General features: G+C 59.1%; 11 protein-coding genes across 11 annotated transcripts; 7 read left to right on the top strand and 4 right to left on the bottom strand.

Annotated features, from left to right (window-relative positions):
• Positions 1–910: 910 nt before the first annotated feature.
• APE2_1 (Aminopeptidase 2 mitochondrial) lies at positions 911–3,831 on the top strand (the record flags this gene model as incomplete). Its single annotated transcript, XM_028617760.1, has 5 exons — positions 911–1,317; positions 1,357–1,998; positions 2,059–3,418; positions 3,464–3,653; positions 3,710–3,831. 5 exons carry the CDS (start codon positions 911–913, stop codon positions 3,829–3,831), a joined length of 2,721 nt encoding a protein of 906 aa, XP_028474223.1.
• A 343-nt stretch (positions 3,832–4,174) lies between these two features.
• EHS24_002009 (uncharacterized protein) lies at positions 4,175–5,076 on the top strand (the record flags this gene model as incomplete). The annotated part of the gene is made up of 2 exons (XM_028617761.1): positions 4,175–4,181; positions 4,229–5,076. 2 exons carry the CDS (start codon positions 4,175–4,177, stop codon positions 5,074–5,076), a joined length of 855 nt encoding a protein of 284 aa, XP_028474224.1.
• Positions 5,077–5,165: 89 nt separating this feature from the next.
• Positions 5,166–7,834, bottom strand: EHS24_002010 (uncharacterized protein; the record flags this gene model as incomplete). The annotated part of the gene is made up of 6 exons (XM_028617762.1): positions 5,166–5,907; positions 5,960–6,334; positions 6,375–6,458; positions 6,503–7,296; positions 7,338–7,729; positions 7,768–7,834. 6 exons carry the CDS (start codon positions 7,832–7,834, stop codon positions 5,166–5,168), a joined length of 2,454 nt encoding a protein of 817 aa, XP_028474225.1.
• A 1,801-nt stretch (positions 7,835–9,635) lies between these two features.
• On the top strand, positions 9,636–11,301 carry EHS24_002011 (uncharacterized protein; the record flags this gene model as incomplete). The annotated part of the gene is made up of 2 exons (XM_028617763.1): positions 9,636–9,874; positions 9,924–11,301. The coding sequence occupies 2 exons, from the start codon at positions 9,636–9,638 to the stop codon at positions 11,299–11,301; spliced, it is 1,617 nt and encodes a 538-aa protein (XP_028474226.1).
• Positions 11,302–11,564: 263 nt separating this feature from the next.
• Positions 11,565–12,101, bottom strand: EHS24_002012 (uncharacterized protein; the record flags this gene model as incomplete). Its single annotated transcript, XM_028617764.1, has 3 exons — positions 11,565–11,786; positions 11,838–11,935; positions 11,999–12,101. 3 exons carry the CDS (start codon positions 12,099–12,101, stop codon positions 11,565–11,567), a joined length of 423 nt encoding a protein of 140 aa, XP_028474227.1.
• An 824-nt stretch (positions 12,102–12,925) lies between these two features.
• Positions 12,926–15,102, top strand: PEX5 (Peroxisomal membrane signal receptor PTS1; the record flags this gene model as incomplete). Its single annotated transcript, XM_028617765.1, has 4 exons — positions 12,926–13,021; positions 13,093–13,854; positions 13,916–14,873; positions 14,927–15,102. 4 exons carry the CDS (start codon positions 12,926–12,928, stop codon positions 15,100–15,102), a joined length of 1,992 nt encoding a protein of 663 aa, XP_028474228.1.
• A 314-nt stretch (positions 15,103–15,416) lies between these two features.
• Positions 15,417–17,577, bottom strand: EHS24_002014 (uncharacterized protein; the record flags this gene model as incomplete). The annotated part of the gene is made up of 2 exons (XM_028617766.1): positions 15,417–15,640; positions 15,690–17,577. The coding sequence occupies 2 exons, from the start codon at positions 17,575–17,577 to the stop codon at positions 15,417–15,419; spliced, it is 2,112 nt and encodes a 703-aa protein (XP_028474229.1).
• A 146-nt stretch (positions 17,578–17,723) lies between these two features.
• EHS24_002015 (uncharacterized protein) lies at positions 17,724–18,678 on the top strand (the record flags this gene model as incomplete). The annotated part of the gene is made up of 2 exons (XM_028617767.1): positions 17,724–18,381; positions 18,455–18,678. 2 exons carry the CDS (start codon positions 17,724–17,726, stop codon positions 18,676–18,678), a joined length of 882 nt encoding a protein of 293 aa, XP_028474230.1.
• Positions 18,679–19,253: 575 nt separating this feature from the next.
• Positions 19,254–19,746, bottom strand: EHS24_002016 (uncharacterized protein; the record flags this gene model as incomplete). Its single annotated transcript, XM_028617768.1, has 3 exons — positions 19,254–19,436; positions 19,479–19,598; positions 19,672–19,746. The coding sequence occupies 3 exons, from the start codon at positions 19,744–19,746 to the stop codon at positions 19,254–19,256; spliced, it is 378 nt and encodes a 125-aa protein (XP_028474231.1).
• Positions 19,747–20,240: 494 nt separating this feature from the next.
• EHS24_002017 (uncharacterized protein) lies at positions 20,241–20,555 on the top strand (the record flags this gene model as incomplete). The annotated part of the gene is made up of 2 exons (XM_028617769.1): positions 20,241–20,422; positions 20,459–20,555. 2 exons carry the CDS (start codon positions 20,241–20,243, stop codon positions 20,553–20,555), a joined length of 279 nt encoding a protein of 92 aa, XP_028474232.1.
• A 451-nt stretch (positions 20,556–21,006) lies between these two features.
• On the top strand, positions 21,007–21,703 carry EHS24_002018 (uncharacterized protein; the record flags this gene model as incomplete). The annotated part of the gene is made up of 2 exons (XM_028617770.1): positions 21,007–21,244; positions 21,345–21,703. 2 exons carry the CDS (start codon positions 21,007–21,009, stop codon positions 21,701–21,703), a joined length of 597 nt encoding a protein of 198 aa, XP_028474233.1.
• Between the last annotated feature and the right edge of the window lie 542 nt (positions 21,704–22,245).

The raw sequence follows: 22,245 nt of genomic DNA on the forward strand, positions 1-22,245 counted from the left end.
AGTTATATGAGTGGGAGCTGGGGAGCCTGGACGTGAGCCTGGAACATGGCCGCGGGGATGTGGACGGTGGACGTGAGGGGTGTGGCTTTGGCTCCCGGGAATACCGCCGCCGGGAAGCGGAGTGGCCGCTGAAGCAGGTGTCGTACAGGTACCGTACCGTACACCCGACACATCGACTCTGACCATTGTCCTGCCCGACGCTGGCGCCGCCGGGTGTCGTCAAGGCGCCAGTGCATGCCATGCCATGCCATGCAGCGTCGATACCGCTGGGAAATGCTGCGCATCACGACATGTTCCGCCTCTGTCGATTGCGGGATCCGGATACAGATACAGATAGACGAGGTGCGACCCCGCACGTCGACGGTCTGTGGCTCCTGTGTTATTCGGGGTGGGGTGGGTCACTGGATCACTGGCCCACAGGTCCACGCGATCTGGGATCTCTTGATCTGAGGGCGGAAAACGACGATTAGATTGATAATTAACGAACATTATGTACTTTGCCCCCATCTCTCGCTCGGCCTCGTCCGACCACGGCCCACGCTGTCCCCACAGGCCACATGGGTCGCTGCGGCACCGTGTGCGCGCGAATGCTGCTTTTTCTCCAACGGGCGCATGCTACTGGTGTTACGTGCCCGGAGCATGGTGCAGGTAGACGCTGTACTGTACGGTGGCATGCACGGTAGCCTTCTGTGGCCTCTGTGGCAAGTGGATGGATGGCACGTTAGACATGATCGCCCCCCGGATATAACGGGTTCGGATCTAGCCGCGAGACGCGCACACGACGTCATCTGATGGCTGCATTGATGGGACGCTTGTTCTCTCGCTAGCCAGCTGGTTCTCTCGTTGTCTCCTCAACTGTCCCTCTCCTCACCTCTCCCTTCCTCTCCTCCATTCCCTACAGTCAGCTACCATGGCAGACTACCGCCTGCCCACCACCGTCCGCCCGACGCACTACCAGCTGGCCGTCAAGACCGACCTCGCCGCGACCCCCGCGTCGTTCAGCGCCGAGGCCATCATCGACCTCGCCGTGGACGAGACCACGTCCTCGATCGTGTTCAACCTCCACCCGTCGTTGAGCGTCACACACATTGCGCTCGCCTCGGGCGACCTCGAGGCCACGGCCATCCCCACCTCCGCGCTGAGCGTTGACGCCGAGACGGAGCGCGCGACGCTGGACCTTGGCGCCGTCGGTGGTGGGCTGACGGCCGGCGTCCACGGCGCCAAGCTCTTTGTCCGCTGGGAGGCCGAGCTCGGCGGCAACATGATGGGATACTACAAGTCGAACGGTGACGCCGACGAGCACGGCAACCGGCCAATGTGGGTTACGCACCTTCGGGCACTTGCTAAACCCACCAGCTACGCGCTCACCCAATTTGAGCCCACGGCCGCACGCCGCGCCATGCCGTGCTGGGACGAGCCACTGCACAAGGCGACCTATGCGCTCTCAATGATTGCGCGCGAGGACCAGGTGGTGCTTGCCAACATGGACGCGGTGTCGGCCGTACCATGGCAGCCCGCGGCGCCGCTGTCGTCGTCGGAAGCCGCCCTCGACGCGAGCTACACGGTCGGGTCCAGCCTCCCCGCGTCGTCATCTGGCTCGTGGACCGTCACCCAGTTCACCACCACCCCGCCCATGTCCACGTACCTCGTCGCATTTGCGTGTGGCGACTTTGCCCACCTGGCAGCCGAGCACCACTCCAAGCTCACGGGCAAGACCATCCCGCTCAAGATCTACGCCACGGCCAACCAGATCCACAAGGCCCAGCTCGGCCTCGACGTCAAAAAGTGGGGGCTGCCCATCTACGAGGAGCTGTTTGATATCCCATACCCGCTTCCCAAGCTCGACACACTGGTGGCACACGACTTTGACATGGGTGCAATGGAGAACTGGGGTCTCATTACCGGTCGCACCACAGCTTACCTGTACGACGAGAGGTCGTCGCTGGCCGCCAAGAAGCGCGTCGGCACCGTCCAGCTGCACGAGCTCGCGCACATGTGGTGAGTTGGGTGTCTGTTTCCTTTTGGTTTGGAGGTGCACCCATCTAACGGCGTGTTTAGGTTTGGCGACATTGTCACGATGAAGTGGTGGGACAACCTGTGGCTCAACGAGGCGTTTGCGACACTCATGGGCTCGCTGGTGCTTCCCGAACGCATCTTCCCCGAGTGGAAGATGAACTCGGAGTTTATCGACACCCACTGGGTCCGCGCCATGGACCTCGACTGCCGCCGCTCCTCGCACCCCATCGAGGTCGCGTGCCCGGACTCGTCGCAGATCAACCAGATCTTTGACGCCATCTCATACTCCAAGGGCGCGTCCGTCCTGCGCATGCTCAAGAGCGTCGTCGGAGAGGAAAAGTTCTTCAAGGGTGTCTCAATCTACCTCAAGAAACACCTGTACAGCAATGCCCAGAGCAGTGACCTGTGGGAAGGCATCTCGCAGTCGGTCGGCAAGGACATGGGCTCGGTCATGGCCAACTGGACGCTCAAGGTCGGCTTCCCCGTCATTACTGTCGAGGAGAGCGGTGACAGCGAGCTCAAGCTCACTCAGAACCGCTTCCTGTCCACCAACGACGTCAAGGGCGGCGAAAATGAGACCCTCTGGTGGGTCCCTCTCGAGGTCAAGACGGTCAACGGCGGCAAGACCGACGTCGACCACGACGCCATCCTTTCGGACCGCTCGGCCACGTACAAGGTCTCGTCCGACTCGTTCAAGCTCAACGCAGAGACGATCGGTCTCTACCGCGTACAGTACACTCCCGAACGTCTGGCCAAGCTCGGCGCACAGGCCCAGTCGTTCACTGTCGATGACCGTGTGGGTCTGCTCTCGGACGCGTCGGCTCTGGCGTCGGCAGGGTACTCGAAAACGTCAGCCGCACTGGCGTTTGCCGCTGCTGTCGCCACCACCGAGACCGAGTACCTCCCCTTCTCGCAGATCTCAAACCTGCTCGGCACAGTCGCACGCGTGTGGTGGGAGGACGACGAGGTGCACGATGCCATCAACAAGGTCCGCGCCAACATCTTCCGCCCGCTTGTCGACAAGATGGGCTACGAGCATGCCGAGGACGACCCGCCCGACGTCAAGCAGCTTCGTGCCCTTGCCGTGTCTACAGCGGCTGCTGCAGGCGACGAGACGGTTCTGGCAGAGATCGTCAAGCGCTTTGAGCCGTTTGTAACCCTCAACGACGACTCGGGGATCACCCCAGACCTCCAGCGCACCATCTTCACAAAGGCGGTGCGCGAGGGCAGCAAGGCCGAGTATGAAAAGATGCTCGAGGTGTACAACTCTCCCACGTCCAACCCCAGCACCAAAGTGGACGCCATGTTCGCCCTGTGCGCCACGCAGGAACCCGCGCTCATCGACAGGACGTTTGCAATGCTCCCGGACACCAAGGCCATCAAGGACCAGGACCTGTACATTGTGAGCTAGCGCTTTCTCGCGAAAACCAAGCTGACGTGAAAACAGTTCTTTAAGGGCCTCGGCGCCAACCGCGCCGTCCGCCACCGCAACGCACAGTACGTCATGGACAACTGGGTCGCCCTCAACGAACGCTACAACGCGTCCTTTGGCCTGCGTAATGCTATTGGCGGCGCGTTCGGCAAGCTGTCCAGCAAGCACGACCTCGAGCGCGTGTCGGCCTTCTTTGGCGCCCACGGTGAGTTCAGCAGACCGAGTACCCTACAGCCCAGGGAACTGAACATCTCTTTGCAGATGTCAAAAAGTACAAGCTCGTGGTCGCGCAGACGGTCGAGGGTATCCAGGCGGCGTCAGACTGGCTGGCCCGGGACACCGAGGACGTCAAGGCGTGGCTCAAGGAGAACAGGTTTCTGTGAGGGCAGGGATATCCGTAAAGGCAGGCTGTGATGCAAACGTAAGAAGGTCAATGTTGCTCGCTGCGTGTCCATGTGACGAACCGAAACGCCTCCTATAGCCCGCCACGCTGCAGTGGCGGCGGTCGTACCATTCCTCAACTCGAGGCACCCAGGTCACAGCGCACTGCAGAGTACTGTTGCTCTGCAATTGTGTTTTGATGATCAATAAGCACATTACTCGGTGGCAATTTCATACCGGTGTGGATGAATTTGATGTTATGACGCACTACAAGAAGCAACGTTGCCGGTGTGCCGGCTCTCCCACACCTTGTCCACTAAACTCACTCTACAACAACACAACACCATGGCTGGTAAGCAAAAGGCTGCTACAAGACTCTGTCCAGAGCCAACTCTCCAGACTGCCGTCCTACCACTGGCGATGCGACGCGCGACATGGTGCGGGACAAGTACGGCTCGTCGGTAGTAGCGCTCACCTCCAACTCGACGGACAAGGCGTCGTGCTGCGGCGCCAAGTCCGGGGTGCTCACTGGCGTCGACCCCATCACCAAAGACCTGTACAGTGCCGAGGAGGCGGCCTCTGTGCCCTCGGACGCGATCCTCGCGTCGTTTGGGTGCGGCAACCCCACCGCACTGGCCAACCTCACCGCGGGACAGGTCGTGCTCGACCTCGGCTCGGGCGGCGGCATCGACGTCATCCTGTCCGCCAAGCGCGTCGGACCCACGGGCAAGGCGTACGGCCTGGACATGACGGACGAGATGCTGTCGCTCGCGCGCCGCAATGCCGCCACGGCGAGGGCCACCAACGTCGAGTTTCTCAAGGGCCACATCGAGGCCGTGCCGCTGCCCGACGCGTCCGTGGACGTCATCATCTCCAACTGCGTCATCAACCTGTCGCCCGACAAGGACCTGACGCTCGCCGAGGCGTTCCGTGTCCTCCGCCCCGGGGGCCGCTTGGCCGTGTCGGACATTGTGCTCTCGCGCACCCTCCCGCCCGCGACGCAGCGCAGCCTCGAGCTCTGGGCAGGGTGTATTGCCGGCGCGCTCGTCGGCGAAGACTATGCGGCCAAGCTCGCCAACGCCGGGTTTACCGATATCGAGTTTGAGGTCACGCGCGTGTACTCGTCCGACGACGCGCGCGAGATTGTCAGCGGCGTCGACGAGCCCAGCGACGCAGACGCACAGCTGACAGCGATTGACGGGGCGGCTATGAGCTGCTTTATCCGCGCCAAGAAGCCACAGGTGTAGGGCTGGATGCAGGCAAAGGAAAGTAGTATGTAGAGGTGAATGAAGAGTGTCATCATGTGCCAATACCAAAAAAAAAACGACACAACAGCTCAAGTGTACACGACCCGGTTGGTTAGGCGCCCCGAACCAGTCCTGTACGTCGCAGTGGCCCGGCGAGCCGTGTCCGCCGCCCTCGGACCCAGGACACCCCTCTCACGGCGGTCCACAAGCGGCCTCGCGACAGCGGCCATCGGCCTGCGGAGGTCGAGGCTGCGATAGTCTGGAACGCGCTGCCTCTTGCGTAACAACCGCACCCCCGACTCCAGAGCACCACCGTCCGTCACATGGTCCTCTGGATCCCAAGCTCCCATGTCGAGCGCTTCAGTGACCGCGAGGTGTTCCGGCTGCGTGCGCTTTTTGCTGTTGGCAGTTGAGTGTGGCCGAGACGACCGTCCTTCCCGGCTCAATTTGACGCGAGACACAAACCCTCGCAGCTTGTTCCTCCTTCGCACGTCGGCCTTCCACTTGTGCTGGAACGACCCATCTTGCGTGCGGGTCTTGATATACCTGTTGATCTGGCCCTCGAGATGCAGCTTGTTTCGGTTGTACGCCGATTGGCGTGTGCGAAACTCGGCCCCCTCAAACTCGGTATCGGTCATGCAGATGATGGCCTCGAGCCACCGCCATTCGTGCACATGACGCTCCAGTTCCAGGTACCGCAGCACCTCGTTGTGGCCAGGGCGGATGGTGGTGTAGTTTGGTGTTTCCAGAAAGTAGGGCACCTTGCCGAGCCACTCTGGGTCGCTGAGGATGGCTCGAAACGCCTCGTGTGGGATGAGCCCCGTGCCGATGCTGTCGAATGTCAGCGGGGCCGGCCTCACCACTGGCCACTGGCTGTACTCACTTGCAGTGACCATCGCATCGCTGGCCGTGCGCACTCGCACTGTCGCTGATGTGGAAACCGGCCACCTTGCCCGGCCCAAAGGCCCGGATATCGTCCATGAGCCGCACAACATTCTCCTTTTCGTACAGGTCGTAATCGGAAATGTACGCGTGGCAGATGTCCACGCAGACGTTGAGGCGTGGGTGGTCGACCCTGTCGACAATCTTTCGCAGCGTGTTGAGGCTCCAGGATGACTTGGAGCTGCAGCCACTCTGCTGCACCATGTTCTCCAGTGCGAGAGTTACGCCGTCCACTTGGTCGAGCAGCTCCCTCAAACGTCCGGCAACGCGCTCAATGATGATGTCGAGGTCGCCCCTGCCTGGGGCGTTGCCAAGACTTGGCCGTTAGCTCACGCTCGTGCCAGCCAGCCACTCACTGGATGCACAGTTTTGGGATGTTGAGCTTCTTGCAGTTTCTCATTTCCCACGCAATGTGATGCAACGCTTTATCGGCGGTGGTTCTGGGCTATATCAGCTTAACTGCCACAGAATAACATCGACTCACTCGTTGTGTGACGCCAGGTTGGTCGTATGTGTTCCGTGCACAGTCCACGCCTTGAGTGCCTCGGGGTCGTCCTTTTCCACAGTGTCCTTGAACTGTTGCTGTTTATCAAGAGTGAGGCGGAAGAGTGGTAGGGGACGCTTCTTGCCCTCCAACTGGCGCTGCTTGACCTGGTCCATAGTCACAGGCTCGTTGTGGCTGACTCTGGGTGAGCCAAAGAAGTTTTGGACCACAACCGATCGGCTCCCGCCCTCCATCGATCGGACTCGCTGCCACCCTTCGAGGAGCTTGTCCATGCCGCCGTCGCTCGAGATGTGGTACCCTTTGATGGGCATGGTTTGACTTTCGGCGTACGTATACCTGTCATCGGCTTTGCAGGTCGGCCGCGCCACCTCCTCGGAGCACTCTGACCGGTCGTGGTCGGACGAATCCAGTTCATCAATCTCTTCCTCCGAGTCGTCGGGAGACAGCGTTATCCTTCGGTACCAGCTGCGATGCAAGGGCAGGTCGTCGACATCTGAGAAGCCATCGTCCTCAAGCCCCAGCAGCTCTTCCTGATATTCTACTGGCGTGTAACAGGTAGGAGAATACGCAGGGCTGTCGACTCGGGACCCTGGCGTTTGGCCGCGAGTGAGTGGTGGCGGTTGCTCGTCCTCTGATTCCAGGTCGTGTTCGGGATACTGGAGTCGGTACTCTTGTATCAACCTATCTGCCTCTGCCCTTGCATTCTCTCGCCCCATGTCACCAGGGCTGTACATTCGAGCCACGCCACTGGATTGGCTTCTCCAAGATGGAGCCTGATTGTCAGTCTGTGCGCACCCTTTGTCGTTTGACCTACATCTTCATACTCTGAGGCCTGGCGTAGGAAGGGGGCTTGCGGCTGGTGGCTGATATCTTCTGAAGCCTGCCGCTGACGAGATAGACCGGCCTCCTGGCTGTAGGCGTTCGCCCGATACCCAGTGGTGGGAGAGCTAGCAGACACCTCTCTGGCCGCGTCGTACCCAAAATGGCCCGGCTGAAACTCGCTCAAGATGTCAAGAAAGACAGTTGGCGGTTGTGGAAGAGGACGGGCTGCACGTTGTGCGCGGTATAGGACAGACGGTCGCTCGGTAGGTATTTTCTGGTTGTCTGTAGCGTACTCGCTGCATTCCGACTCGGATGACGTCGAGACGTAATCTGACGAGCAGGTTTCACTAGGCGTCGCACTGGGACTCGGGGCAAAGTCCACCGCTCCCCTATCAGTCACAGCCGCTTCTCAATCCACTTACACGTCTCCCAGTCAGAAGATCGCCGTTGGTATTGCCGCTTTGTCTTTTGGGACGCTCGAGGTGCCATGGTATGGGTTCCAAACCTTCCGTAGTGATGCGAGGCCGTGCAGTGTGGTAGGACCCCGGTGCAGAAGGTGTCTGAGGTTTTGCATTTTCCAAAAGGCAGGCCCGTGCCGGGCCCACCGTGCATTCCCGGGAACACCGGCTTGGATCGCTGCGTATGCTTGCGCATACGTTACAGCTTGTCCAACGGCGAGTCGAGGTTCCGAAGGGTTGACAGTTCCCTGGGTGCGAGCGGTCTGCTGGGTGGTGGTTGTGACACAAGGAAGGACACGGTGCGAGGCAAGTTTGAAGACAGTTGTGTTCGAATGGCGCGCCCAAGTCAGTTTCGGTCACCTTCTGAACGCCGCCGGGAAAAAATTGGAAACGCAGGTTGTCATTGGGCAACTCAGGGATTGATTAGACGACGACCTGGGTTTTGGAAGCGGACGTAGACAAGGCAAACGAAGGGGGAGGTGGACGAGAGAGGTGGTTGATGTGGAGAGGCTCAAAGGCCACTGAGGCAACGGTGGATGTACCTGTGGCTCCCACACGCATAGCTGGTAACATTTGGGGCTCTTTCAGCACCGCTACACAATTTTTCTTTTATTTGCATGCTGTTTTGAAGACGAAAAGCGCCTGAGAGTTGAAAGTGTCATTGTCAAAGGCGATTTTTTGCATTTTGTCAAACGTTTGGTGGCACAGCCTCGCGAGAACACAAAAAAGGGGGGAATTAGGAACTGGTCGGAAGTTTTATAAATTCCGGAGTAATCAGTTCCTATCTCTGCGTTTCGTCTAGGCTCCTGAAACTGGGTTTGATTTCGTCGGCCGTCAGGTTTGGAAACTCGAGCCTCCCAATATGTAGAAGACAAGACTGCAGAGGTCAAAGCACCTGGGTCGAAGCAACCTTATCTTCCCTTACAAAAATGTTGTATTGAATGGACATCAATCGCTTTGTAGGTCAATCGATTGTAAAGCGGAGCTACCTCCGACGTGAGACGGTCGCTTTTGGGGGTGCACGTAGCCAAGGGATCAGGGAGGGTATGGACCGTTCTGAACAGCAAGAAGGACGGTGGTGCAGAGAGATGTTCCACATGCTACCTGTTGGCCAGGTGACATCGAAGGACACCACTGTTGAAACTCCCGTGCGAATGAGGTTTAACCGAGGGCAACAGTCGCCACTGGATGTGACCTAAACTCTCACGCTAGGCTAACCGATAACCCGTGTGCTCTTGTTGACAAGACCAAAGACGCTACATAAATAGCACTAGCGGACGATTATCACGTAACGAGCACGTGTTACCCTTCGTCCGAGATCTGAGCTTGATGGACGGGGGACAACGGTGGGTCAGCAGGACCGTTGTTCCCAACCTGCTCTCTGCCAACTGTCGCCTCAAACGCGTTTGACGACATGCAAGTGTCACCTGTTCTTGCATCCGAGACGACTTCAGTTGCATCCTTGCACCAAATGCCCTGACACGTCCAGGTCCAGGTCTCATTCCACTCCCTCGATATAGCCTGACCCTCCCTCCGCGAACGTCCTGTGTGGGCAGCTACGGGAAGCCAACCTTGTTGACGTTACTTGGTTTTACCGTCTCGCGTCGGCCGCGTGCTCGTAATATGCAGCGTGGCTGCTGTGCACCTATTCTGGTTGGAGGTACTTAAACTACTCGTCGTGTCAACGAGATATATGTAGAATACCGCGTTTGGGAGGCACACCTCCGTCAAGACGAGGTTTAGCCGTCGTTGGACGTCGACAGCCCCACATACTTAAGGAGCCTCGACGTCCCTCATGAGAGTTATGTACACCCATCGCCACTCACTCCACCATGACGGACCTAGACGAGAAACACGTCCCCACCACCAGCGATGTCGCTGAACGGCAGCCGGTTGGGCATGTCGAGCAGACAATTGAGGAGAGGATCAAGACCGGCAAAGATAGTGCACTCCCGGCCAACCACCCGGTGAATGCGATGGGCAAGTGGCGCAAGTTTGGCCTCGTCTTCTCGCTATCATACGCCGGTTTCCTGTGCAACTTTTCCATTGCCATCGCCAACGTGGCGTTCGGGTGAGCAGAACAAACATACAAGACACTCTGCCGCTTACACCTGGTATAGCCTCGTCGGCGAATCGTTCGGTGTTGGCCCTGGTGCCATTGCCAATGCCCTCGGTTACAACCTTCTCGGTTGTGCACTGGGCTCGGTCCTCTGGAACCCGGTATCGCAGTCTGTGGGACACCGACCCGTATACCTCATAGGCTCGTTCATTTTCATGCCCATTTGCGTGTGGCAGGCACAGGCCAAGACGTACCATTCATTTGTGGGCGGCCGCGTGTTGGCTGGGATCGTCACGTCTTGGTCACAGACCATCCCCCCGTCGTCCATTGCCAACATTTACGTCAAGGAAGTTCGTGGGTCCAAGATGAGTGCCTACGCCATCTGCACGGTCATTGGTCCTGTTATTGTGCCCATTTTCGCTGCGGCCATTGTCCGCAAACACTCGTGGCGAAACCTCTGGTATTTTAACCTCGGCCTCGCGGCACTGCAGTTCCTCCTCGTTCTTTTCCTCGTGCCGGAGACGACTTGGAACTGGGACGAACCCACCCACAACAACAACTCTCCTGCGGCTGTGGACACCCCCGGTGGGGATGACCACGACCCCCGGCGCTCCTCGACACTCAAGGAGGAGTCCGCCTTGAAGGAGAGTGTCCTCGACAATCCGTACCACGCCGACTACCACACTCGCTCTGGCCATGTGGGTGCCACATTCTTGCCTCACCATGACTGGCCAAGGTTTGGCAAGCTCGTCCTGTCACCAATCATTATGTTCCACTACATTGTCATTGTGGTCCCTTCGTTCTATTACGGGATGTGTCTAGGTTGGCTAAGTGTCGGCATCACTGTTGTGTTCCCTCAAATCTTTGCCGAACCACCCTTTTCATTTGGGTTGCTCCCTCTCGGTGCCGCATTCCTCGCGTTTGGTATCGGCGGTGTCCTTGGAAAATGGTCGGGCGGCATTGTGAGCGACAAGATTGTGGCCTACTTTGAGCGCAAGAACGGCCAGCGCCAACCCGAGGATCGTCTCTGGGCTGGCTACCCGATGTTGCCACTCATGTTCCTCGGCCTCCTCCTCTGTGGGCTCGGTGTCCAGCTCCGGCTTCACTGGATGTGCTACCTCGTCGGCGGTGCCATTTGCTTCTTTTCCCTCTCTGGAATTACCACCGTCATCCTCACCTACACGCTCGAGACGTACATCACCCACGGCATGGACACGCAGGCTGTCTTCAACTTTTGCAAGTACATGTGGGGGTTTGTGGTCCCCTTCTTCCTCATGGACTGGGGACTGAAGGACGGCTGGATCGCTTGCTACTGTGCCCAGGGAGCCATCGTTGCCGGCGGCGGGTTCATCCTCCTCACCTGCCTCATCTGGAAAGGGTTCGACATTCGCAAGTGGCAGAACATGCCCACTCACGCTCGCGAGCACCACCACAATTAAGAAGACGCAAGTGCAAGTGTCAAAGTGGAACAGCAAACGACGGCGGAACTTTGACATTGAAGTAACTGGAGGTTAATAGCTCTGTACATATGTAGTCCCGTTTGTAGCAGCACGATATGAAAAGTACTGGGGTCGGGCCATTCAACTGCGACGACAGTAGTTTATGTTTTGGCTCGGATACAATGCGTTGCAGAGACACTGAGGTTATGCAGGGGTACGGATGGTGGGATGAATACAACACCCAGCTTTTCAGGTTAGATAGGTCAGACAGTTGCCCTCGCTCTAGACTTGTCCTCAAAGACAATCAACTCTATCCCCTCGCCAAACGCCAGATAGCCGTTCTCATGCAGCATCTCCACCACATCCTGGACCGTGTTGTCAGCAGATACCAACTTGAGCTGGTTCTGTTTCTGGTTGCCAGATGTGAGGAAGATGGCTGCCTGGAGCGTGCTTGGGTCAAAGCTACGGCTCGCGGCGTATGATTTCTGTCGGCCGCCAGTCAGTTTATGCCCAATCCAATGAAGACAATAACTCACGAGTAGCTTGTCCACAGTCGTTTCGGGGGCGACATCATATGTAGGACTGTATCCTCTCACCACGTCGAGATGGACACGGATGGTATCTGGATGCTCGACTGGACACAAAACGTCAACACGAGTGTCGCGCAAACAGTCCAATGGCCAATGTTATCACTCACCAGTGACATTGTCCCTCCTGCGCTTTTCTAATGGCGGTGGTGTGTATTCCTTGTCGTCGTCGTCATCATCATCATATCGGCGCTTGGAGCCGAGTGTTGCCATGGACGAGGTGGCCGATGCAGGAGCCCAAGACACAAGTAGTGGGGCTGATAGTTGGTTTGGTGGTAGACGACCATCCTGTGTTTGGCTCTGGCTGTAGGTGGGCGGCGGGCGGCTGGGGGCGGCAAAAGTCTCCGGATCGTCGCGGGTGGAGGCGGGGTCGCTGTGGGGGAGAGAGCGGTCGGCGGTTAGTGGCGGCCAGTCCGTGATCAGTGGGCGGGCCATGTCTTTTTCTTTTTGTTCTGTACCTTGTAGTGCAGTAGTGATAGTCAAGTGGAGAAGAAAAGGTGTCGCTTTCCAGGCATGTGCACAGGGGGAACAGTGGAAAGGTGACTTTTGGTTGGGGACGATTGAGTTGAGCATGGGCATGGGACGACATGCTCCAGTGAATGAACCGGCGGTGGCTGTTGACGGCAACCTCTTTTGCTTGCGTGAACGCAAGGTAAGCATTAAGAACCGCTTGCCTACAAAGCGATCTGACCCTAAGAAAGAGAAAGGTTGTGCTGTCCTCGGTGACACCGACGGCGCGCGCCATACGGCCACGGCCACGGCGGAGGCCACACGCGGCGGCCAGGTCCGAAGTCCGTTCTTCCGCCCCCCGCGCGGTGGTATCGGCGTCGGCGCGCGGGGGCATTTTGGTGGCTAACCGGACATACCCGGGCCCACACGCCGGCCCCCCACCCAGGCCACCCACACCCCACCCAGCCAGCGCCGGGCACGGTTATTCCACGCACATCTACGCTGTACGCTCTGGGGCTTCCCGTTTCCATTGCTCATTACTCATCAGCCTTTCCCTCCACAACCACAACCACAACACCACACCCACCATGCAGTCCCTCCTCAACGGCGCAGACTGCTCGAGCGGGTCAAACCCCCTCAACCAAGTCCTCAAGCGCGAGGGCGTCGACAACTCTCTCTTCCGCGTAAGCGTCTCTCCCCAAAGCCCCACAGCCCCACACCAAAAGAACACTCGCCGCTGACACCGTTTGTCCAGGACCGCGTCAGCTCCCCCGGTGCTGGCTCCTCTTCCCAAGCTGCGTTCCGTCCCCTCGGCGGTGTCCCGCAGGCTGCCCAGCATGGCCAGGCGTCGGCCGTCCCGCACCCGTTCAACCTCTCGCACTTGTCCCAGGCGCTTTCGCAGCCTGGGCCAGCAATGCAAATGCCGATGCACCAGCCCCAGCGCGCCGTCCCGGGACCCGACATGAACGCCGAGTGGGAACGCTTCCGTTCACAGCAGCAGCAGGGCCAGTGGTCCCGAAACGGCTCGGCCTCGCCACAGCAGTTTGCCCCGTCTCCCGTGTCGGGCGGCTCGGCGTGGGCAGAGTCATTCTCCACTGGCAAGGGCAAGGGCCGTCAGGTCGACTTTGACTCGCCAGCCCACCAGCTCCAGCAGCAGCAGCAGCAAATGTACTCGATGCCGCCCAACCCGTTTGCCGGTGGCATGGGTATGCAGACGTACCAGCCCCGTCTGCAGCCCATGTACGCCCAGCAGCTCCAGCAGCCGACTGCCATCCCGGCCGGTCACGCTGAGATGGAGGCGGCGTTTGAGGCTGCGCTCGCCGACGCGCGTGCCCAAAACGACGTCCAAGAGGAGGCAGAGGCCAAGGAGGCTACAGTCGAGGAGAAGCCGATCGAGTCTGAGCCCGAGGTGACGGAGACGGATTTCAAGGGCGACCTGGACGCCGTTTGGGAGAGCCTGAAGCCCGAGGCCGAGCGTCTCAACCAGCTTGCAGAGTGGGAGGCCGAGTTTAGCCAGGTGAGTCTCGTCGGCGTTGGCCATAGGCTGCGCATGGCGTTCACATTGCTGACGCCTCCAGTTTGTCGATGGCCAGGACGACACTTTTGACATTCTCGAGAACGAGCTCAAGCGCGATGACCTGGGACAGGCGGGTCTCGACGAACAGATGGAGTTTGGCACCGGCGCTGCTCTTCGTGACGAAGCCCCCCTCACTGAGAATGGCCTCCCGCCTCCCGTCGAGTACCAGTTTACCAACCCGAACAAGTACGACTCGCTTGCTCCCGTCGCGGCATGGCACGAGGCCACCAACGTGCTGTCCGCTGGCGGCGCGCTGTCGGACGGCGCCCTGCTGATTGAGACGTTCTTGCGCCGCGCGACCGACGCAGAGGTTGCTCAGGCCGGCGTAACCAGGTCCCAGGCATGGGCCGTCCTTGGCCGTACCCAGGCCGAGAATGAGATGGAAGACAAGGCACTTGCGGCATTTGAACAAGGCCGCAAGACCATCATGGAGCCTGGAGCCGACCGTGCCGCCGGAGAGTTGCTCACCAACCTCGCCATCTCGTATGTCAACGAGTCGCTCGACTTGGCTGCCCTCACAACCCTGCACCAGCTCCTCCAGGTCCTCCACCCGACCCACGCTGGGCCCGAGCCCTCGCGTTCCGAGTTTATCTCGTCTGACAACCCCTGGGCGCTCCACCAGCGCATGACCGAGCAGTACCTCGGCCTCGCGCGCGACCAGTACGCCAAGGGTGGCTCCGTCGACCCCGATGTCCAGGTCGGCCTCGGCACGCTCTACTACATGCAAGGAGAGTATGGCGAGGCCCGTTCATGCTGGGTGGCTGCTCTGGGCGAGCGCCCCGACGACTACCTGCTCTGGAACCGTCTCGGCGCGACTTTGGCCAACGGCGGTGACCCCGAAGAGGCCGTCGACGCATACCGCCGCGCCCTCGAGATCAAGCCCACATTCACCCGCGCGATCGCCAACCTCGGTGTCGCGTGCCTCAACATTGGTGTGCACCGCGAGGCTGCCGAGCATTGTGAGTATTTGCCATAGCTTCTTTTGACGTGTTTGGCTGACACACACCTTCAGTCCTTGCTGCCCTTGCCCTCCAGCCCAACGATGGCGGCTCATCCGCGCCCGAGGCATACTCGCTCTGGGCGACTTTGCGGCGCGCCCTCGTGGCCCTCGACATGCCCGCCCTCGCCGACCAGGCTCGTCCCGGCACTGACCTGAACGTGTTCCGTTCGGCTGGCTTCGAGTTCTAGATCGAGACCAGCAGGCAACGTTATCCGAGTACGCGGTGGACGCCACATGAACGCATGTGGCGAGACATCCCGGAGAGCAGCATCTGAAGAGCCAGAGCCAACTATATCTACCCTTCCCCAACACCAGCAATTTCCCGAGCCGTTCCCTAATAGTCGGCCCTCACCACCCTCAATACCCCCCCCCCCCCCCCCTCCCCCTGCACAGTTCTTGGACTGGATGATGATCATGTACGAGTGGAATGCATATGTCGCGAATGGTGCAGATTGAACATGGGAGCAAACAGTTTCTAATCTAGATGTTTTGGGCAACCTTACTACTTGTCGTCGGCGGCAAGGGCCTCAGTCTCAGCAGCCTCAGCAGCCGGAGCGGGAGCTGGGGCCTCTGCCCTGGGCTTGATGCCATACTCTGCCAACACGTCGTCGTTGCTTGCACTAGGCGAGCGGAAGACGGGGTCAGCACCGCCACCAGTCTTGGGGAAGGCAATGACGTCGCGGATGGACTTTGCGCCGCACAGGATGGCGATGAGCCGGTCAAAGCCTGAGAGAGAAATGTCAGTTGATGCGAGACTAAAACTCAAATAACTCACCGAGGGCAATACCGCCATGGGGAGGAGCACCGCACTTGAGCGCCTGCAACAGGTGGCTAAAGCGGTCGACCTCCTGGTCGTCGAGCTGGAGAACCTCGCGCATGACATACTCTTGCAGCTTTGCGTCGTGAATACGCACGCTGCCACCGCCAATCTCCTGGCCATCCAGGACCAGGTCGTAGTGCTGGCCACGGACGCGGGCGACCTCGCCGCGTTCCAATTCCGCCAGGTCTTCCGCCACGGGCGCGGTGAACGGGTGGTGCGTGGATGCCCAGCGGCCACGAGAGAGGAAGTCCTTGTCCTCGTCGGCCTTTGTAAACAGGGGGAAACCCGTCACCCAGAGGAAATGCGGTTCAGAGGGAAGAGTCACGAGTCCCTTGTCGACGCGGTCCTCCATGATCTGCACCCTCAGCCTGCCGAGGTTTGTCCATCCGCCCTCGGCAATCTTGGGCCGGCGCGAGAGCCAGACAATGTCGCCGGGCTGAACGCCGCCGGGAAGGCTCGAGTCGAGCTTGAGGCCGAGTGGCAAGGTGAGGACCGACTCTGCGAGCCACGAGTACTGGTTCTTCTCGGTGATGCGGACATAGTCAATAGTCTGGGTCGCAAACGCGTTGACGTCAAGACCCTCGGCAATGGCCGCCGGGGTGACCATCCACTCGACGGTGCTGGCATTCTCGTCCACGAGGACCTTGTCGAGGCTCGCATCAGAAAGGGTCGGGTAGTAGCCGATGGGGAGAGTGTACATTTCGAAGCGAGTGTCGGGCTTGTCGGATCCAAAGACGTCCATTGCAATCTCATAGGGCATGACGCGGAAAGGACGCTGCAGGTCGACACCCTTGACGTCCTTCCAGATCTTCTGGACCAGCGACTCGATCACGTCCCGCACCTGACCACCGCCCATCAGCCAAGGAGCAGAACCGGAAGCCGGAAGCTCGGCAGTAGGCTGTGCGGCACCGTCGACAAAGGCCATCTCGAGGTCAACCTGCGTAAACTCGGGCTGGCGGTCCTTGCGGCCGTCCTCGTCACGGAAGCAGCGGGCCAACTGGAAATAGCGGGGTACAGCACCCGAGGCCACAAGGAGCTGCTTGGGCTGCTGAGGCGACTGGGGAAGGGCATAGAATGCAGGCTGGGCACCAGACGAGACGCGCGTGGGGACGAGGAACTCGCGCGCACCTTCGGGCGACGAGTTGAGCAGCACGGGTGTCTCGACCTCTGTGAAGCCAAGGTCGTGCAGGTGACACCTGATGAGGTGGGTAACCTTGGAGCGCGTACGCAGGTTGTTGGCGAGCTCGGGGCGGCGGAGGTCAAGATACCTGTGGGCTGCGCGCAGGTCCTCGTTGGCCAGAGGAGTGCGGGTGGGGAGGAAGGGAAGGGACTCGGCCGGGTTGAGGAGGACAGCGCGCGAGACCTCAACCTCGATGTCATCGGTGGGTGAGGACGACGACTTGCCCTTGGCCTTGCGCTCAATAACGTTGCCGTCAATCTGAATAACACTCTCGAGGGGCCACGAGAGCATCTCAGTCGCCAGTGCGGGGTCACGGACGACCAGTTGGACGCTGCCTGCCGATGAACGGAGCACGATGAACGAAAGCTTGTCGTTGGCGCGACGAGCGGCCTCGATCCAGCCCGCAACTACAATGGGCTGGCCCACGAGTGACGACGAGAGGTTCTCAATCTCATGGGTGATGGTCGAGCGAGCACCATTGTGCGCACGCAGGCTACCAGCTGGAAGGGTGAATGGCTTGAGAGTGGAGGTTGTCGAGTTGAAGCGGCGGGCAACCACAGCGGTAGCAGTAGCGGAACGTGCTGTGGCGTAGCTCAACTGTGGCCGTGTCGCTGATGCGAGAGCGCGGCGTGATGCCGCGCGGGAGAGAGCGCGAGCGGCCATGGTGTGTGGGGGGAGAGTGGTTGTTGTTGATAAAAACAGACTCTGTGGATCCGAGTGGTTTCGACTTTTTCCTGGCGGATCATTTCCGGCGACACCCGCGCCGATTCTCCTTTCACAACACCCACTCGTCCAGTCCACCGCCCACCATGTCGCTCAAGACAGCTATTCTCAAACACGCAATCCCAAACCTCGGCCGCACAAGCTTCACACGTGCAGCCCTCACGACGTCCCTCGCATCCCTCCCTCCCTCCCACCCAGACTACAAGCCCCAGCTCGAGGAATCCGTCATCGACACGCTCTTTGGTCCCGGAACCGCTGGCCCGCGCGAGCTCGTCAATGCGTTCGCCGAGGCCGGCCTGGAGGACATGAAGAAGGGATCTGGCGTCCAAGGTGTCCTTGCCCGTCGACTGGAGCACTCGGCCGCCACAGGCGAGCACCTCGTCGAGGCGTACGCGCTCATGTCCACCCCCTCAACCCCATCCATGCCCCTCCCACCACTCGTCCTGCAAGCTCTGCGCGCTCGCCTGCCTTCTGTCCCCCTCTACGGTCCTGGACCCATATCCAAGGCCGTCTGGCGCTCTGGCTCGGGTGCGGCGTCTAGCTTGTTGGAACGCACCGGTGGTCGTCTTCCGATCCCGACTCTTGACGCCGCTGCACCCCTCAAGTATGCATGGGATATTGCCGATGCCGCCGTGTACGACGCACACCTCAACAAGGGCACCGGCGTGATGCGCGAGCCTCGTGGCGCGGGTGTCGAGTGGTACACCACCAGGGTTGGCCTTGCCGTCGCCTACCTCTCGGCCGGTGAGTAGCATTGTGTTTTGGGTATCCAGCTCATGGTGTTCACCCGTGGTGCGATGCTGACACTCGTTACCAGAATCCCACCTCCTGCAACCCTACCCCGCAGATGCAGAGTCCACCACAGCTGAGGGCAACCCCCACCTTGCCGCTGCCCTCGTCACGCTGCGTCGCAACCTCCGCAGGCTCGATGACGCAGGCGGTGCCGTGGGCATGCTGGAGAATGCCGCTGCCGACGGTATTGCGTTCCTCGAGCTGGCCACCAGGAGTATTGCCGGTATTGTGAGGAGCAGGGGACTGTGATGACGGGGCCCGCAACATAGATAAACGGAGGATATGATCACCACTTGTACTTACTGTACAGACTGGTGCTGAACTGAACCACTGACAGAACACGCTTTGGAGATGGCAGACCGGAAACGACAACATGGCTACGTTTTTAAATTGAGAATACTACTTCTGTCGTGTACATTGTGTGTTTGGGCCAGTCGGCGGAAACACATGGACGCGCCGACAGCTGCGACACTTCGTTTTGCTGTCGTCTTTCTGGGTGCAGTGAGAAACACACTACGTCCGTCATGGCAAACGCGGCGACATCCCTAATGTGTTTCACGTGGATCAGTGGGCAAGGTAAAGAGGGGGGCATTTATATGTTTACTAACACGTCCAGAGCCCAAGAGCCCAAGAGCAGGCCAAGAGCCCGATGCCAAACGTTAATCAGTTCTCCCCTCCCTCAACGTAGCCGATGGCCACCTTGTAAGGTTGCATTTAACGTTGGTTCATCTCCAGCTTTCTAATCACCCACTGAGGCAACCCTGGGCTCGGGATCAGGTGTTGCATGCACAAGTTACATTTTAGAGAGTGACTCTAGTCTCCTTCTACTGTTTGGGGTCGTATGCCTTCACCTCGATCTCGACGCGCATGTCGTCCTCGCCCAGACGGGTCACGCCGACGCAGGTCCAGATGGGCTTGTGGTTGGGCATCCACTTGGCAAAGTTCCTAGTCATAGCCTCGATAGCCTCGCTGTTCAGGGGGACGTGGTACGAGCGAACCTTGTAGACCTGACCGCTGTCAGCGCATACCCAATGGAGGTGCAGACTCACCTGGTCCCAGCCCTTGCCACCGGCGGCGCGGAGCGCGAGGTCGACGTTCTTAAAGGCTTCATCAATCTGGGCGTTGATCTCGCGGTAGATGACAAATGTGTTGGGGTCCCAGCCACCTGGCTGTTAGCTTGTCTGGCGGCGGCGGTCATGACCCACCCTGTCCGGAGCACTCGATCGTGTCGCCGACGCGCACAGCAGCGCAGAAGCCGTGCTTTTCCTCGAGCTCCTTGCCGACCTTTTCGTAGGAGAAGTACTGGAGAGAAGACATGGTATCGGTATAGGAGATGTGTAGTGCTGAGGAGACACAGCACAGCAAGGCTGCCTTAAGTAGTCGGGTAGTCGCACGAAATATGGGTTGCCGGCCTTTCACGTCGGAAGTGGCATTTCCGTTCTCACTCTGTACACGATAACGCGGGAATGCCATCGCCGTGGCGGGAATGTCATCGCCGTCTTACTGACGACCCTATCCTGACGGAGGTGGCTCAGTTGGGAACACTTGGAGGCCGTTACTTCTGACCCATGAGCATCGAGCTGATCCAAATAAAGGAGCTCTGACCTGTTCAGTACCGCCAAAGGAAAGTTGAACACTGCCATGGCCGTCGACACCACCAAGCCAGAGGACTCGCTGTTCGCGATTGTTTACATGTGCAAGCGCCTTCCAAGCTTGTCTCTGGAAGAGTACCTCCACCACTACCACAACGTAAGGCAGGGGGTGACGCAAGTCGCTGATTACTACAGGTCCATTTTCATCTTGCTGTTAAGATGCCTGGTATCCTCAAGTACATACAGCTTCCAGTGCGGCGCTCGGGTCTTTTGGGGGACAGCCTCTCACTGCCCGAGTACGATAGCATCTCGGTGTACGTCTACAAGTCGGAGAAGCACTACACTGCGGCAGCTGCTTCCAGTGCTGGAGCAGCGTTGTTCGCGGACACTGAGACCTTCATGTGAGTCGTTCGCCTCTGTCATAGGCTGACATTCAGGGACCCCAATGTGATGGCAGTGATGCCCGTCGCTTATCAGAAGGAGTTTTTCCAAGGCCTGGGTGTGCAGTTTGAATGGGCTGTCGATGGGTTATAGTTTGTACCGACGTAGCAGATGGGAGAGTGATGCGAGGGCTGTGGTGATCACGACGATGAGATATCAGAGAACACCAGTGCACAAAGGACATGTTGCACGTGATTCGGGTGCCAAAAACGAGAGCTCTCGGCGACTTTTGCAGCCCCACAACTCCTGGCGGATCTCCCCTGGATTTCATTGTTGTACACTCGGTCTCATTTTCGCAAACGCTTCACCATGCCTCCCAGCCGCCGCAACGCAGCATTTGCATGCAGCAACTGTCGGCACCGAAAGATCAAGTGCGATTCCGTCCAGCCGTCATGCGGGCCATGCACAGGGCGGGGCAGCACGTGTGACTACTCGCAGTCTGTCGACGGGCGCCGAAGGTACAGTAGAGATCCAAGCAAACGGCATTCTGATACCCAGCAACCGACCGCACCGACGTATTGAAGAGCTCGAGAGACACATTGCCATGCTCGAAAGCCATATCACGCAACTGCAGAATGGCGATTTGGGCAGCAGCGAGGTGGGATTCCGGCGGGCTGTGCCCGCACAGTCTACAGCACCAGACGAGCGCGATACCGCCCAGGCTCCAGGCGGCGACAGCTCCACGTTTGAGGTCCTACATTTTGCCCAGAACGGAGACCTCACTTACATGGGTCCAACTTCCGTTCCGCCTCGCCAAATCCAGCCCAATGCACTATTTTCCGGTGAGGTGCGTGGATCGATGGGTGTGAAGTTGACCATCAGATTATCAATGGCTAAACCCGTACCTCCATGAGGACTTGATTGCGTCTTTCAACCTGACAGTTGGCGCCCACGACGAACTCTTATCTCTTTACTTTACCCACTTGAACGGCTTCAACGGGTTCGTTGACGAAGACGCTTTCCGACTCGGCATCGCCAAAGGCGCCCCAACAGATGGTTATTCCCTCTTTCTGCACCTCTGCATCCTGTCGACGGCTTTGCACATATCGCCCTACCGCCAGCAGTACGGCTCTGTGTTCATCCAAGCAGCCTACACGATGCTGGCTTCCGAAATAGATCGACCCAAGTCAACTACGGTCATTGCCATGGTGCTTCTCTCTCTTGAGGCCAGTGAATCTGGTTCCAGTTCAGCTTGGATCTTGTCTGGTAAGCAGTTGAGTAAAGGTAACCTAACACCTTAGGGGTCACGACCCGGATTGCGTTGGCGATAGGGCTCCATGTCAACACCACACCAATGGTCGAGAGCGGCACCATGTCACCGCTGGCCCATCGGCTGCGGAACGATGCGTTCTGGACGGTCTATGTAGACGACAAGTGCGTTTGCTGCCCGTTATGGCTTGCTGACGTCAAGGCTTCTCGCGTTGTTCTTGGGGCGCCTACCGTCCATGAGCAGCACGGATCATGATGTACACCTGGTGGCCGAGTTCCAGCCGTTGATTCAGTGCCGATCCAACGACCGGGGCTTGCAATTGGCAATGGTGTCTCTCTGCGACATCTGCACAGAAGTGATGCGGTTGTTTTACAACGTCCGCAAGGACCAGCGAAACACCTTGTGCGAGGCTCAAGACCTTCGCAAGAGGCTACGAACCTGGTGAGTGATTCAAGCTGCTTGGGGCTGATACCAGGCGTGCGCGGTTTGACCCCCGGCCACTTGAGACACCAGCGTCGCCGCCTGCCATGTGAGTCACATTGGAGCACCGAAAATTGACAACAGATGCGTTTT

Source organism: Apiotrichum porosum (genome assembly GCF_003942205.1).
Source record: "Apiotrichum porosum strain DSM 27194 chromosome Unknown scaffold_11, whole genome shotgun sequence".
NCBI lineage: Eukaryota > Fungi > Basidiomycota > Tremellomycetes > Trichosporonales > Trichosporonaceae > Apiotrichum > Apiotrichum porosum.